Source organism: Trichomonas vaginalis, chromosome V (assembly GCF_026262505.1).
Source record: "Trichomonas vaginalis G3 chromosome V, whole genome shotgun sequence".
NCBI lineage: Eukaryota > Parabasalia > Trichomonadida > Trichomonadidae > Trichomonas > Trichomonas vaginalis.
Genome location: NC_067207.1, coordinates 29,271,348 through 29,288,252, shown reverse-complemented (window position 1 = coordinate 29,288,252; position 16,905 = coordinate 29,271,348). Strand labels below are relative to the sequence as shown.

General features: G+C 35.5%; 9 protein-coding genes across 9 annotated transcripts, besides 2 other annotated features; 5 read left to right on the top strand and 4 right to left on the bottom strand.

Annotated features, from left to right (window-relative positions):
* Positions 1-195: 195 nt before the first annotated feature.
* Positions 196-269: a mobile genetic element.
* Positions 270-1,144: 875 nt separating this feature from the next.
* Positions 1,145-1,471, bottom strand: TVAGG3_0424210 (uncharacterized protein; the record flags this gene model as incomplete). Its single annotated transcript, XM_001293869.1, has 1 exon — positions 1,145-1,471. One exon carries the CDS (start codon positions 1,469-1,471, stop codon positions 1,145-1,147), a length of 327 nt encoding a protein of 108 aa, XP_001293870.1.
* A 980-nt stretch (positions 1,472-2,451) lies between these two features.
* On the bottom strand, positions 2,452-3,027 carry TVAGG3_0424200 (phage fiber proteins family; the record flags this gene model as incomplete). The annotated part of the gene is made up of 1 exon (XM_051233527.1): positions 2,452-3,027. The coding sequence occupies one exon, from the start codon at positions 3,025-3,027 to the stop codon at positions 2,452-2,454; it is 576 nt and encodes a 191-aa protein (XP_051103257.1).
* A 70-nt stretch (positions 3,028-3,097) lies between these two features.
* On the top strand, positions 3,098-3,415 carry TVAGG3_0424190 (uncharacterized protein; the record flags this gene model as incomplete). Its single annotated transcript, XM_051233526.1, has 1 exon — positions 3,098-3,415. One exon carries the CDS (start codon positions 3,098-3,100, stop codon positions 3,413-3,415), a length of 318 nt encoding a protein of 105 aa, XP_051103256.1.
* A 376-nt stretch (positions 3,416-3,791) lies between these two features.
* Positions 3,792-4,121, top strand: TVAGG3_0424180 (uncharacterized protein; the record flags this gene model as incomplete). Its single annotated transcript, XM_051233525.1, has 1 exon — positions 3,792-4,121. A coding segment is annotated over one exon (330 nt), but the record flags the coding sequence as incomplete, so codon positions are not given.
* Positions 4,122-4,224: 103 nt separating this feature from the next.
* Positions 4,225-4,806, top strand: TVAGG3_0424170 (uncharacterized protein; the record flags this gene model as incomplete). The annotated part of the gene is made up of 1 exon (XM_051233524.1): positions 4,225-4,806. The coding sequence occupies one exon, from the start codon at positions 4,225-4,227 to the stop codon at positions 4,804-4,806; it is 582 nt and encodes a 193-aa protein (XP_051103254.1).
* A 389-nt stretch (positions 4,807-5,195) lies between these two features.
* Positions 5,196-14,434: a mobile genetic element.
* Positions 5,595-6,434, bottom strand: TVAGG3_0424160 (uncharacterized protein; the record flags this gene model as incomplete). Its single annotated transcript, XM_051233523.1, has 1 exon — positions 5,595-6,434. The coding sequence occupies one exon, from the start codon at positions 6,432-6,434 to the stop codon at positions 5,595-5,597; it is 840 nt and encodes a 279-aa protein (XP_051103253.1).
* Positions 7,338-8,042, top strand: TVAGG3_0424150 (His-Me finger endonucleases family; the record flags this gene model as incomplete). Its single annotated transcript, XM_051233522.1, has 1 exon — positions 7,338-8,042. One exon carries the CDS (start codon positions 7,338-7,340, stop codon positions 8,040-8,042), a length of 705 nt encoding a protein of 234 aa, XP_051103252.1.
* On the top strand, positions 13,589-14,035 carry TVAGG3_0424140 (uncharacterized protein; the record flags this gene model as incomplete). The annotated part of the gene is made up of 1 exon (XM_051233521.1): positions 13,589-14,035. A coding segment is annotated over one exon (447 nt), but the record flags the coding sequence as incomplete, so codon positions are not given.
* A 389-nt stretch (positions 14,435-14,823) lies between the features above and the next one.
* TVAGG3_0424120 (uncharacterized protein) lies at positions 14,824-15,237 on the bottom strand (the record flags this gene model as incomplete). The annotated part of the gene is made up of 1 exon (XM_051233520.1): positions 14,824-15,237. The coding sequence occupies one exon, from the start codon at positions 15,235-15,237 to the stop codon at positions 14,824-14,826; it is 414 nt and encodes a 137-aa protein (XP_051103250.1).
* Between the last annotated feature and the right edge of the window lie 1,668 nt (positions 15,238-16,905).

The window sequence follows — 16,905 nt, the reverse complement described above, 5'->3', positions numbered from 1 at the left end:
ACGGAAAAAGTGAGTGTGAAAGTGAAGTGAAAAAGTAAGATATTTTTTGTTGAAATAATCATAGTTGTACAATTTTGAAACTATATGTAAAGCTATAAATTGAATAAATTCAAAAACAAAAATTGTTTATTCTTATTAATAAATTTATATTAATCAATATTTGAACAACCCGTAATTAAAATTGAATTCCTCTTAAAATTTAATCCATACGTTAATTTTTAATTTGCTCGGCGAATGCCGAGCTTCCCTACTTCTCTTGTCATTCCTTCAAAAACTCTAATCTCATCGCACTTACAAACATCATGATTTGATGTATTGTCGAGAAATCTTAGACTTGTTTGTCATTTGATTATAGCATTTGAAAGTCATCTCGAAAATCGATTAACAAGACAATTTCCCAAACATCTACATACAAGTAGATGATGGTAAACCCATTAGAGTTGTTTTGCTATGATTCCTCCAATCTTATGATGAGAAAAATCATATCAAAACAGCTCTAATCGAACATTCTACACAGCTTAGCATCAGTTAGTATACAAATCTTGCGTACGGTGGCACTGCGTTCCTCCGTACACGAGACTTGTGAATTTGACACTTTACAAAACTGTTAACGTATATTTTACAACACAAACACAAACACCAACTTAACCTTAAATATTTATAAAGCCGCCAACCACTTCACCTCACTAACGTTTTCACAAACGACTTCACTACTGTAAAAAATAAACGTTCTCACTTACAAAAGTATTGCAACTCTTCCCATTGCTGTGCTTCACACAATAGTTCATATTCTTCAGTATCGCTGCTGTCGCTCCAATCGTCAGAGTCAAAGTCACTGTCAAAATAAATGTTAGTAAGTTTTGACAAAGCTAATGAAACACGCTTACCGTTTGTATCGTATGCTTGTATAAACTTTCCATTCTTCATTCCTTCATAAAAGTTAGTATACAAATCTTGCGTACGGTGGCACTGCGTTCCTCCGTACACGAGACTTGTGAATTTGACACTTTACAAAACTGTTAACGTATATTTTACAACACAAACACAAACACCAACTTAACCTTAAATATTTATAAAGCCGCCAACCACTTCACCTCACTAACGTTTTCACAAACGACTTCACTACTGTAAAAAATAAACGTTCTCACTTACAAAAGTATTGCAACTCTTCCCATTGCTGTGCTTCACACAATAGTTCATATTCTTCAGTATCGCTGCTGTCGCTCCAATCGTCAGAGTCAAAGTCACTGTCAAAATAAATGTTAGTAAGTTTTGACAAAGCTAATGAAACACGCTTACCGTTTGTATCGTATGCTTGTATAAACTTTCCATTCTTCATTCCTTCATAAACGCTCAAACTAACTTTACCCTTTCTCCCTCGTATCTGATAGAATGTATTTTCACGAGGAACGAAGAACAAATTCTTGAACTCATGACCGTTGTAGTTTGTTATCTCAATAGTTTTCGTCATTACATCCAAATAAAATAAAAATAAAATAAAAAATAAAATAAAAAATAAATGATATCACCACCCTCACACGTATGAAAACATAGCACAAAAATAAATTTAGGTGAAGTGGTGAGATCTCACCTCTTTTTTCACCTGTTTTTTCACCCTGTTGAATTCATTGCTTTATAACTCTCTTCCTTTCTCCAACTCTTCTAACTTCTTCTTAAGTTCAGCAATGTTGTCCTCATGAAGTTTAATCTTCCTTAATATACCTTCTTTATCTAATGGTTGCTTTATCTTTCTAAACTGAACTCTACCATCCTTCATAGTATGAATGTAAAAACCTTCTGGAATAATTCCTGATTTAATGTATTCTACCAAAAACTTTTGTTTCATTGCTTCAGTGACTTTATTTGTCATTTTACTCTAAGGTGAAGCTAGCACAGCGATAATGGATTTCATGACTTTTTAGTATTTCATGCAATCTTAACAGATAGCCTTACAAGTACTTCCAGTGTCCCTAGCTGTCCTCCTTTTTATATAACTCCATGACATTTATAATCTCGCGAAACTTAACAGGTAGCATAACAGATTAAAATCAGATGAGGTTTTGAACCAAAATTTCTAAGCAACGTTGTCAAGGATTTTTGAGGAACTAGGGACAGAGTGTGGCAAAGTCCAAGATTTAATTTATCTTCATCTGTTTCATCAGCTATCTCATCTAATATGCCAATATTTTATTCATAACTCGTGGCAAACTCACTAACTTTCGTTATGTTCATCTGCATGCTTCATCTGATAGAAAGTATGACTTTCATTAACTCTGTGAGATAATGAAAACTACTAGGGACAGAGACCATGGCAAAGTTTATGACTTTCATTATTTCCAGAACTTAATGAAAACTACTAGGGACAGAGACCATGGCAAAGTTCATGATTTAATTTATTCTCTCACTAACAACAAACACAAACTCCAACACTAACGACAAAAATAAATGTCCTCACTTCTTAACAAAGTAATATGTGCTTCTTACACCACCATAGCTCAAACGTTTCTTTTCAAACATCGATTGAAACTTATTTTGAGCCATTGGCTTTAGTCTCTTTTTCTTCAAATACGCCAAGAAATCTTCTTCACATCTTTTCACTTCATAGCCTTCTTTAAACTCCTCCTTGTTAAGTTCTATGAAATCCTTTATCTCATTCTTTGTTGCAATGGCTTCTTCACGAACGACATCATGAACTATTTCAACACTGTTCTCATGAACGACCTCCTCACTGTCTTTCATAAGCGTTTCATCACTGTTCTCATGTATGACCTCCTCACTGTCTTTCATAAGCGTTTCAACACTGTTCTCATGTATGACCTCCTCACTGTCTTTCATAAGCGTTTCAACACTGTTCTCATGTATGACCTCCTCACTGTCTTTCATAAGCGTTTCAACACTGTTCTCATGTATGACCTCCTTACTGTCTTTCATAAGCGTTTCAACACTGTTCTCATGAACGACCTCCTCACTGTCTTTCATAAGCGTTTCAACACTGTTCTCATGTATGACCTCCTCACTGTCTTTCATGAACTATTTCAACACTGTTCTCATGAACGACCTCCTTACTGTCTTTCATAAGCGTTTCAACACTGTTCTCATGTATGACCTCCTCACTGTCTTTCATAAGCGTTTCAACACTGTTCTCATGTATGACCTCCTCACTGTCTTTCATAAGCGTTTCAACACTGTTCTCATGTATGACCTCCTCACTGTCTTTCATAAGCGTTTCAACACTGTTCTCATGTATGACCTCCTCACTGTCTTTCATAAGCGTTTCAACACTGTTCTCATGTATGACCTCCTCACTGTCTTTCATAAGCGTTTCAACACTGTTCTCATGTATGACCTCCTCACTGTCTTTCATGAACTATTTCAACACTGTTCTCATGAACGACCTCCTCACTGTCTTTCATAAGCGTTTCAACACTGTTCTCATGTATGACCTCCTCACTGTCTTTCATAAGCGTTTCAACACTGTTCTCATGTATGACCTCCTTACTGTCTTTCATAAGCGTTTCAACACTGTTCTCATGTATGACCTCCTCACTGTCTTTCATAAGCGTTTCAACACTGTTCTCATGTATGACCTCCTCACTGTCTTTCATAAGCGTTTCAACACTGTTCTCATGTATGACCTCCTCACTGTCTTTCGCGTTTCAACACTGTTCTCATGTATGACCTCCTTACTGTCTTTCATAAGCGTTTCAACACTGTTCTCATGTATGACCTCCTCACTGTCTTTCATAAGCGTTTCAACACTGTTCTCATGTATGACCTCCTCACTGTCTTTCATGAACTATTTCAACACTGTTCTCATGAACGACCTCCTCACTGTCTTTCATAAGCGTTTCAACACTGTTCTCATGTATGACCTCCTCACTGTCTTTCATAAGCGTTTCAACACTGTTCTCATGTATGACCTCCTTACTGTCTTTCATAAGCGTTTCAACACTGTTCTCATGTATGACCTCCTCACTGTCTTTCATAAGCGTTTCAACACTGTTCTCATGTATGACCTCCTCACTGTCTTTCATAAGCGTTTCAACACTGTTCTCATGTATGACCTCCTCACTGTCTTTCATAAGCGTTTCAACACTGTTCTCATGTATGACCTCCTTACTGTCTTTCATAAGCGTTTCAACACTGTTCTCATGAACGACCTCCTCACTGTCTTTCATAAGCGTTTCAACACTGTTCTCATGTATGACCTCCTCACTGTCTTTCATGAACTATTTCAACACTGTTCTCATGAACGACCTCCTCACTGTCTTTCATAAGCGTTTCAACACTGTTCTCATGTATGACCTCCTCACTGTCTTTCATAAGCGTTTCAACACTGTTCTCATGTATGACCTCCTCACTGTCTTTCATAAGCGTTTCAACACTGTTCTCATGTATGACCTCCTCACTGTCTTTCATAAGCGTTTCAACACTGTTCTCATGTATGACCTCCTCACTGTCTTTCATAAGCGTTTCAACACTGTTCTCATGTATGACCTCCTTACTGTCTTTCATAAGCGTTTCAACACTGTTCTCATGTATGACCTCCTCACTGTCTTTATAAGCGTTTCAACACTGTTCTCATGTATGACCTCCTCACTGTCTTTCATGAACTATTTCAACACTGTTCTCATGAACGACCTCCTCACTGTCTTTCATAAGCGTTTCAACACTGTTCTCATGTATGACCTCCTCACTGTCTTTCATAAGCGTTTCAACACTGTTCTCATGTATGACCTCCTCACTGTCTTTCATGAACTATTTCAACACTGTTCTCATGAACGACCTCCTCACTGTCTTTCATAAGCGTTTTCAACACTGTTCTCATGTATGACCTCTCTCACTGTCTTTCATAAGCGTTCAACACTGTTCTCATGTATGACCTCCTCACTGTCTTCATAAGCGTTTCAACACTGTTCTCATGTATGACCTCCTTACTGTCTTTCATAAGCGTTTCAACACTGTTCTCATGTATGACCTCCTCACTGTCTTTCATGAACTATTTCAACACTGTTCTCATGTATGACCTCCTCACTGTCTTTCATAAGCGTTTCAAAGTCTCCTTTACTCATTACTTCAATCTCATGCTGTTCACAGTAGTACTTAAACTCACTGTATATGTCTTTGTTGTATGTTATATTGCTTCCCATGTACTCCATGAATTTTTCAAGCACTTCCTCATAATTCACTGTTTCTTTCTTTCCACGACCTTCTAATATCATACTTGCTTCGTAAATATAACTTCTTGCAGAACCGTCTCGCTTTCTACTTCTCTTCACAAATTCTCTCATCTTGCCGCCAAATACATTTGAACTACATGCAAAGAATTCATTCTCCTTCGCAAATTCTTTATATCTTCTGTAGCACTCTGTACAATTCCATCCGGATACAAACTTTTCATAGAACTCCTCGTAAAACATTTGGTAAGGTGTTTTGTTCATTTCGATGAGTTCTTGTTTAGCCCTGGTGAATGGTATCTTCCTTACATCAAATTCACTTAAATCTTTCTTCATGAAGTACGTCAGTAAGTTTGAATAAAACTCTTCATTAAAGCTTTCAATGAGATTTGAGAAATATTCGTAATTTCCTTTGTATCAGCTGCTTACGTCAATGACAACAAATCTTCTGTCGTCTTTGTCAATCTTTACTGAGTTGAAGTTGTTAGATATCATGATGATATTACAAACATTCTCTATCTTTCTTACTGGCTGACACTTCTGATTTAAGTCCAACTGAGTCTCTGTTACTATTGACTTTAGTGCGTCGTGGTTCATGACCTTAGACGTATCGCATGAGCTTAGTTCATTGCATACGATGAGCTTCATGTTCTCAATAGCAGCATTGAATCTACCAACCACATTCTCTATTGCCGTTATATTATTGTTGGCGTACTTGCTAATGAGCTCGCATAGAACATTAATAAGTACATTCTTACCAGTTCCTTGCTTTCCTATTAACAAAAGTACTGTTCCAGTCTTTCCACAAGGATTTTGAACGATGTAGGCGAACCAGTTCAAAACATACTCATAAAGCTCTTCATCCTCATTACATATGACATCGTGAACATGTTTCAAATATCCTTCAATAACGTTCTCATCTACTTCATTCAGTACCTCATACTCATATCCTCTGAAATAGCTGTAAATGTCATCTCTTTCGTCAAAGAATCTCATGCCTGACTTCATAAGATAGTTCTTGTTCTGACCCGCTTCATAAATCATCAGTGCGTTCACATCCTTCTCCTCAATACGTCCTACATAAATACTCTTCATGAGCTTATTGAATTCCTTGCTATCTACTGACACAAGTGTTGTTGTGTCTCGTATTCCATCATAATCTTTCACTAGATATGTCATACGTGCTCCGTCAATAACGACAACACATCTTCTTAAGTCATTTATAACACTAGCTATGTCAATACCGTCCTCACTCATGTACTTATTTCTTCTCAAGTCCTTTAGTGTGAAAGTGTCTCTAAGTTCTATTTCAAGCAATTCATTTACACATCCTTTACAATACTTCTCTATAAAATATTTCTGTCGTTCTTTACTAAGTTTCTTAACAGCTCTGAAGAACCATGTGTTTTGACTCAAACATCCTTCACAACTTCTCTCATTCATTCCTAGTTCTTTCATGTCATTATCTTCAACCTCTATGGTCTCATTGACTAAGGTCAAAGGGTTCTTAGTCATTGCTGGTCTTATCTGAAACAATGTTTGTGCAACAGGTTTAACTAGTTCAGCAACGTCCTTCCTTAATATGAATAGCTGTTTCCACTCATCTTTGCTAACAGTTCTTTCATAACCACTGACAGTAATGATTTCATTTACTGACCTTAGACACTTATGTTCTATCATTTGTATTGCTTTTGTGTAAGGCTTTCGTGAGCATAGGTTGTATATGTCATTCCTGCAATGTTCATTCATGCCAATAGTACTAAATCCTTTCTTTGCTGTTGAGTGCATAATATCCATTAGTTCCTGTGTTCGTATTGCTGTCTCATAAAATACAACAAGACCTTTGTCATCTATGACGTACTTACCGAAAACATTGCTTATATTCTTTAACCATGAAATAACATCCTCATTCATGCTGTCAAACATGAAGTAAGGTCTTACATACTCTTCACTTATAAGATACTCCACAAAGTACTTGTTAAGCTCTATGTCCTCGTGAGCGATTTCATTAGGTTTGATATTAGTTCCTTTTGTCATTGCTGTCATGTACTTCACTCTCATAGTTCCTTTCAATAGCGTAAAAGTACTTCATTGTTTCATAACTGCTCTAAATTCTGTTCAAAATTCGTACAACATAACTTTTAACATTAGTGAAAGAACATGAGCGAAACAACAACATCTAACATTACAGAAGAAGTCAATGACAATGCCGATGAAAACATTACAGAAGGAGCTAGTGAAAATATTGACGAGTTCAGTGAGGAAGAAGATATTGAGGACGTCAATGAGAACGTTAGTGGGGAACAAACTCAATGGGAAACATTGAGAAATCATGAAGATTATGAGATTTGTACGACATATCCTTTTACTATTCGTCGAAAGAAAAACAAACATATTAAGAGTGAATGCTTAAATAATCATGGTTATATTGTGCTTAGTTTAAACAACAAAATACATTTAAAGCATAGAATTATTGCAGAACAGTGGATTGAAAATCCAAACAATTTGAAAGAAATAGACCATATAAATCATGATAGAACGGACAACAGAATCTCAAACCTTCGTTGGTGTTCTAAATCTGAAAACAATAGAAATAAAAGCAAGTATGGCGATATAGTTTATGAGTTCGTTGATGAAATATCTGACGAAGCTGTTGAAATAACAGATTATGGTAAGCATTCGTTTGAGTTCTACTACTATGTTGAGAATGAGGACGCATTCTATTATTATACAGGTCTTAACTATCGAAAACTTCATATAAACTTTACAAAAACAGGTGCTGCTTATGTTTGTATGATAGATACAGAAAACAAGAGAGTAATCTTATGCATAAACAAATTCAAACGCTTGTACGGCTTCATGTAGGACAAACATTATTTTTCAACACTAACGCCAACACGTAGGACAAACATTCATGACTAACATTACTGTATAACATAAATGATTTGTCATGATTTCATCGTATATGTTTTGTCAAGACTTCTTCATCGTAATGAGCGTATATATTTTGTCATGATTTCATCGTATATATTTTGTCATGATTTCATCGTAAATGTTTTGTCAAACATGAACGTAAATGTTTTGTCATGATTTCTTCGTATATGTTTTGTCATGATTTCTTCGTATATATTTTGTCAAGGTTTCTTCGTATATGTTTTGTCATGATTTAATCGTATATGTTTTTGTCAAACATGAACGTAAATGTTTTGTCAAACATGAACGTAAATGTTTTGTCATGATTTAATCGTAATGAGTGTAAATGACCCAAAAATAATGTTTAGGTGAAGAGATGAGATCTCACCTCTTTTCTCACCTCATGAATTTTCATGATTTCTTCGTAAATGATTTGTCAAACATGAACGTAAATGTTTTGTCATGATTTCTTCATCGTAATGAGTGTAAATGTTTTGTCAAACATGAACGTAAATGTTTTGTCAAACATGAACGTAAATGTTTTGTCAAACATGAACGTAAATGTTTTGTCATGATTTCTTCATCGTAATGAGCGTATATGCTTTGTCAAACATGAGTGTAAATGATTTGTCATGATTTCTTCATCGTAATGAGCGTATATGTTTTGTCATGACTTCTTCATCGTACATGTTTTGTCATGATTTCATCGAAACTAAACGTATATGTTTTGTCAAGACTTCTTCGTATATGTTTTGTCATGACTTCTTCATCGTAAATGTTTTGTCATGACTTCTTCATCGTAATGAACGTAAATGACCCAAAAATAATGTTTAGGGTAGATGGTTAGATCTAACCTCATTTCTACCCTCATTTCTACCCTCATTGAATTTTCATGATTTCTTCATCGTAATAAGCGTATATGCTTTGTCATGATTTCATCGTAATGAGCGTATATGCTTTGTCAAGACTTCTTCATCGTAATGAGCGTAAATGTTTTGTCATGATTTCTTCATCGTACATGTTTTGTCATGATTTCATCGTACATGTTTTGTCGAAACTTCATCGTACATGTTTTGTCATGATTTCATCGTTTATGTTTTGTCATGATTTCTTCGTTTATGCTTTGTCGAAACTTCTTCGTTTATGCTTTGTCGAAACTTCTTCATCGTAATGAGCGTATATGTTTTGTCAAGACTTCTTCATCGTATATGTTTTGTCGAAACTTCATCATCGTAATGAGTGTATATGCTTTGTCATGATTTCTTCATCGTATATGTTTTGTCATGACTTCTTCATCGTAAATGTTTTGTCATGATTTCTTCATCGTACATGTTTTGTCATGATTTCATCGTAATGAGTGTAAATGTTTTGTCATGACTTCTTCGTACATGTTTTGTCATGACTTCTTCATCGTAATGAGTGTAAATGATTTGTCATGATTTCATCGTACATGTTTTGTCATGACTTCTTCATCGTAATGAGCGTATATGCTTTGTCATGACTTCTTCATCGTAATGAGCGTAAATGTTTTGTCATGATTTCTTCATCGTAATGAGCGTAAATGACCCAAAAATAATGTTTAGGTGAAGTGGTGAGATCTCACCTCTTTTCTCACCTCTTTTCTCACCTCATGTTTTGTCATGACTTCTTCATCGTAATGAGCGTATATGCTTTGTCATGATTTCTTCGTAAATGATTTGTCGAAACTTCTTCATCGTAATGAGCGTATATGTTTTGTCATGACTTCTTCATCGTAATGAGCGTAAATGACCCAAAAATAATGTTTAGGTGAAGTGGTGAGATCTCACCTCTTTTCTCACCTCATGTTTTGTCATGACTTCTTCATCGAAACTAAACGTATATGTTTTGTCATGACTTCTTCATCGAAACTAAACGTATATGTTTTGTCATGACTTCTTCGTAAATGATTTGTCGAAACTTCTTCGTAAATGATTTGTCGAAACTTCTTCATCGTAATGAGTGTAAATGTTTTGTCATGACTTCTTCGTAATGAGCGTAAATGATCCAAAAATAATGTTTATGTTAGAATGTTAGATCTAACACCTTTTCTAACATGTTTTCTAACATGGAGGATTTCATTAGATATAAATATTATTTGGTGAAAGTATCCTAAAAATATTTGATGGACTTTAACTAAAATAATGTTTAGGGAAGAATGTTTATATCAGATGAAACAGTAAAGTATTATATCTATTAAATCGTCTATGATGTAATTGTGTATAGAATGAAATGAAGGAAGAATATTTATATCTAATGAAACAGTAAAGTATTATATCTATTAAATCGTCTATGATGTAATTGTGTATAGAATGAAATGAAGGAAGAATATTTATATCTAATGAAACAGTAAAGTATTATATCTATTAAATCGTCTATGATGTAAATTGTGTATAGAATGAAATGAAGGAAGAATATTTATATCTAATGAAATCCTCCATGTTAGAAAACATGTTAGAAAAGGTGTTAGATCTAACATTCTTCCCTAAACATTATTTTAGTTAAAGTCCATCAAATATTTTTAGGATACTTTCACCAAATAATATTTATATCTAATGAAATCCTCCATGTTAGAAAACATGTTAGTAAAGGTGTTAGATCTAACATTCTAACATAAACATTATTTTTGGATCATTTACGCTCATTACGAAGAAGTCATGACAAAACATATACGCTCATTACGATGAAGAAGTCTTGACAAAACATTTACGATGAGGTCATGACAAAACATTTACGTTTAAGTTCCATGAGGTCATGACAAAACATATACGTTTAAGTTCCATGAGGTCATAACAAAACATTTACGTTTAAGTTCCATGAGGTCATGTTAGAAAACATGTTAGAAAAGGTGTTAGATCTAACATTCTAACATAAACATTATTTTTGGATCATTTACACTCATTACGATTAAATCATGACAAAACATTTACGATGAAATCATGACAAAATATATACGATTAAATCATGACAAAACATTTACGATGAAATCATGACAAAGCATATACGATGAAGAAATCATGACAAAATATATACGCTCATTACGATGAAGAAGTCTTGACAAAACATTTACGATGAAATCATGACAAAACATTTACGTTTAAGTTCCATGAGGTCATGACAAAACATATACGTTTAAGTTCCATGAGGTCATAACAAAACATTTACGTTTAAGTTCCATGAGGTCATGTTAGAAAAGGTGTTAGATCTAACATTCTAACATAAACATTATTTTTGGATCATTTACACTCATTACGATTAAATCATGACAAAACATATACGATGAAATCATGACAAAACATTTACGATGAAATCATGACAAAACATTTACGATGAAATCATGACAAAGCATATACGCTCATTACGATGAAGAAGTCTTGACAAAACATATACGATGAAATCATGACAAATCATTTATGTTATACAGTAATGTTAGTCATGAATGTTTGTCCTACGTGTTGGCGTTAGTGTTGAAAAATAATGTTTGTCCTACATGAAGCCGTACAAGCGTTTGAATTTGTTTATGCATAAGATTACTCTCTTGTTTTCTGTATCTATCATACAAACATAAGCAGCACCTGTTTTTGTAAAGTTTATATGAAGTTTTCGATAGTTAAGACCTGTATAATAATAGAATGCGTCCTCATTCTCAACATAGTAGTAGAACTCAAACGAATGCTTACCATAATCTGTTATTTCAACAGCTTCGTCAGATATTTCATCAACGAACTCATAAACTATATCGCCATACTTGCTTTTATTTCTATTGTTTTCAGATTTAGAACACCAACGAAGGTTTGAGATTCTGTTGTCCGTTCTATCATGATTTATATGGTCTATTTCTTTCAAATGTTTGGATTTTCAATCCACTGTTCTGCAATAATTCTATGCTTTAAATGTATTTTGTTGTTTAAACTAAGCACAATATAACCATGATTATTTAAGCATTCACTCTTAATATGTGTTTTTCTTTCGACGAATAGTAAAAGGATATGTCGTACAAATCTCATAATCTTCATGATTTCTCAATGTTTCCCATTGAGTTTGTTCCCCACTAACGTTCTCATTGACGTCCTCAATATCTTCTTCCTCACTGAACTCGTCAATATTTTCACTAGCTCCTTCTGTAATGTTTTCATCGGCATTGTCATTGACTTCTTCTGTAATGTTAGATGTTGTTGTTTCGCTCATGTTCTTTCACTAATGTTAAAAGTTATGTTGTACGAATTTTGAACAATTTAGAGCAGTTATGAAACAATGAAGTACTTTTACGCTATTGAAAGGAACTATGAGAGTGAAGTACATGACAGCAATGACAAAAGGAACTAATATCAAACCTAATGAAATCGCTCACGAGGACATAGAGCTTAACAAGTACTTTGTGGAGTATCTTATAAGTGAAGAGTATGTAAGACCTTACTTCATGTTTGACAGCATGAATGAGGATGTTATTTCATGGTTAAAGAATATAAGCAATGTTTTCGGTAAGTACGTCATAGATGACAAAGGTCTTGTTGTATTTTATGAGACAGCAATACGAACACAGGAACTAATGGATATTATGCACTCAACAGCAAAGAAAGGATTTAGTACTATTGGCATGAATGAACATTGCAGGAATGACATATACAACCTATGCTCACGAAAGCCTTACACAAAAGCAATACAAATGATAGAACATAAGTGTCTAAGGTCAGTAAATGAAATCATTACTGTCAGTGGTTATGAAAGAACTGTTAGCAAAGATGAGTGGAAACAGCTATTCATATTAAGGAAGGACGTTGCTGAACTAGTTAAACCTGTTGCACAAACATTGTTTCAGATAAGACCAGCAATGACTAAGAACCCTTTGACCTTAGTCAATGAGACCATAGAGGTTGAAGATAATGACATGAAAGAACTAGGAATGAATGAGAGAAGTTGTGAAGGATGTTTGAGTCAAAACACATGGTTCTTCAGAGCTGTTAAAAACTTAGTAAAGAACGACAGAAATATTTTATAGAGAAGTATTGTAAAGGATGTGTAAATGAATTGCTTGAAATAGAACTTAGAGACACTTTCACACTAAAGGACTTGAGAAGAAATAAGTACATGAGTGAGGACGTATTGACATAGCTAGTGTTATAAATGACTTAAGAAGATGTGTTGTCGTTATTGACGGAGCACGTATGACATATCTAGTGAAAGATTATGATGGAATACGAGACACAACAACACTTGTGTCAGTAGATAGCAAGGAATTCAATAAGCTCATGAAGAGTATTTATGTAGGACGTATTGAGGAGAAGGATGTGAACGCACTGATGATTTATGAAGCGGGTCAGAACAAGAACTATCTTATGAAGTCAGGCATGAGATTCTTTGACGAAAGAGATGACATTTACAGCTATTTCAGAGGATATGAGTATGAGGTACTGAATGAAGTAGATGAGAACGTTATTGAAGGATATTTGAAACATGTTCACGATGTCATATGTAATGAGGATGAAGAGCTTTATGAGTATGTTTTGAACTGGTTCGCCTACATCGTTCAAAATCCTTGTGGAAAGACTGGAACAGTACTTTTGTTAATAGGAAAGCAAGGAACTGGTAAGAATGTACTTATTAATGTTCTATGCGAGCTCATTAGCAAGTACGCCAACAATAATATAACGGCAATAGAGAATGTGGTTGGTAGATTCAATGCTGCTATTGAGAACATGAAGCTCATCGTATGCAATGAACTAAGCTCATGCGATACGTCTAAGGTCATGAACCACGACGCACTAAAGTCAATAGTAACAGAGACTCAGTTGGACTTAAATCAGAAGTGTCAGCCAGTAAGAAAGATAGAGAATGTTTGTAATATCATCATGATATCTAACAACTTCAACTCAGTAAAGATTGACAAAGACGACAGAAGATTTGTTGTCATTGACGTAAGCAGCTGATACAAAGGAAATTACGAATATTTCTCAAATCTCATTGAAAGCTTTAATGAAGAGTTTTATTCAAACTTACTGACGTACTTCATGAAGAAAGATTTAAGTGAATTTGATGTAAGGAAGATACCATTCACCAGGGCTAAACAAGAACTCATCGAAATGAACAAAACACCTTACCAAATGTTTTACGAGGAGTTCTATGAAAAGTTTGTATCCGGATGGAATTGTACAGAGTGCTACAGAAGATATAAAGAATTTGCGAAGGAGAATGAATTCTTTGCATGTAGTTCAAATGTATTTGGCGGCAAGATGAGAGAATTTGTGAAGAGAAGTAGAAAGCGAGACGGTTCTGCAAGAAGTTATATTTACGAAGCAAGTATGATATTAGAAGGTCGTGGAAAGAAAGAAACAGTGAATTATGAGGAAGTGCTTGAAAAATTCATGGAGTACATGGGAAGCAATATAACATACAACAAAGACATATACAGTGAGTTTAAGTACTACTGTGAACAGCATGAGATTGAAGTAATGAGTAAAGGAGACTTTGAAACGCTTATGAAAGACAGTGAGGAGGTCATACATGAGAACAGTGTTGAAATAGTTCATGAAAGACAGTGAGGAGGTCATACATGAGAACAGTGTTGAAACGCTTATGAAAGACAGTAAGGAGGTCATACATGAGAACAGTGTTGAAACGCTTATGAAAGACAGTGAGGAGGTCATACATGAGAACAGTGTTGAAACGCTTATGAAAGACAGTGAGGAGGTCATACATGAGAACAGTGTTGAAACGCTTATGAAAGACAGTGAGGAGGTCGTTCATGAGAACAGTGTTGAAATAGTTCATGAAAGACAGTGAGGAGGTCATACATGAGAACAGTGTTGAAACGCTTATGAAAGACAGTGAGGAGGTCATACATGAGAACAGTGTTGAAACGCTTATGAAAGACAGTGAGGAGGTCGTTCATGAGAACAGTGTTGAAACGCTTATGAAAGACAGTAAGGAGGTCATACATGAGAACAGTGTTGAAACGCTTATGAAAGACAGTGAGGAGGTCATACATGAGAACAGTGTTGAAACGCTTATGAAAGACAGTGAGGAGGTCGTTCATGAGAACAGTGTTGAAACGCTTATGAAAGACAGTGAGGAGGTCATACATGAGAACAGTGTTGAAACGCTTATGAAAGACAGTGAGGAGGTCATACATGAGAACAGTGTTGAAACGCTTATGAAAGACAGTGAGGAGGTCATACATGAGAACAGTGTTGAAACGCTTATGAAAGACAGTAAGGAGGTCATACATGAGAACAGTGTTGAAACGCTTATGAAAGACAGTGAGGAGGTCATACATGAGAACAGTGTTGAAACGCTTATGAAAGACAGTAAGGAGGTCATACATGAGAACAGTGTTGAAACGCTTATGAAAGACAGTGAGGAGGTCATACATGAGAACAGTGTTGAAACGCTTATGAAAGACAGTGAGGAGGTCGTTCATGAGAACAGTGTTGAAATAGTTCATGAAAGACAGTGAGGAGGTCATACATGAGAACAGTGTTGAAACGCTTATGAAAGACAGTGAGGAGGTCATACATGAGAACAGTGTTGAAACGCTTATGAAAGACAGTGAGGAGGTCATACATGAGAACAGTGTTGAAACGCTTATGAAAGACAGTGAGGAGGTCATACATGAGAACAGTGTTGAAACGCTTATGAAAGACAGTTAGGAGGTCATACATGAGAACAGTGTTGAAACGCTATAATAAGACAGTGAGGAGGTCATTCATGAGAACAGTGTTGAAACGCTTATGAAAGACAGTGAGGAGGTCATACATGAGAATGTTGAAACGCTTATGAAAGACAGTGAGGAGGTCATACATGAGAACAGTGTTGAAACGCTTATGAAAGACAGTGAGGAGGTCGTACATGAGAACAGTGTTGAAACGCTTATGAAACAGTGAGGAGGTCATACATGAGAACAGTGTTGAAACGCTTATGAAAGACAGTGAGGAGGTCATACATGAGAACAGTGTTGAAACGCTTATGAAAGACAGTGAGGAGGTCATACATGAGAACAGTGTTGAAACGCTTATGAAAGACAGTGAGGAGGTCATACATGAGAACAGTGTTGAAACGCTTATGAAAGACAGTGAGGAGGTCATACATGAGAACAGTGTTGAAATAGTTATGAAAGACAGTGAGGAGGTCATACATGAGAACAGTGTTGAAACGCTTATGAAAGACAGTGAGGAGGTCATACATGAGAACAGTGTTGAAACGCTTATGAAAGACAGTGAGGTCGTTCATGAGAACAGTGTTGAAACGCTTATGAAAGACAGTAAGGAGGTCATACATGAGAACAGTGTTGAAACGCTTATGAAAGACAGTGAGGAGGTCATACATGAGAACAGTGTTGAAACGCTTATGAAAGACAGTGAGGAGGTCATACATGAGAACAGTGTTGAAACGCTTATGAAAGACAGTGAGGAGGTCATACATGAGAACAGTGTTGAAACGCTTATGAAAGACAGTGAGGAGGTCATACATGAGAACAGTGTTGAAACGCTTATGAAAGACAGTGAGGAGGTCATACATGAGAACAGTGTTGAAACGCTTATGAAAGACAGTGAGGAGGTCATACATGAGAACAGTGTTGAAAAGCTTATGAAAGACAGTGAGGAGGTCATACATGAGAACAGTGTTGAAACGCTTATGAAAGACAGTGAGGAGGTCATACATGAGAACAGTGTTGAAACGCTTATGAAAGACAGTGAGGAGGTCATACATGAGAACAGTGTTGAAACGCTTATGAAAGACAGTGAGGAGGTCATACATGAGAACAGTGTTGAAACGCTTATGAAAGACAGTGAGGAGGTCA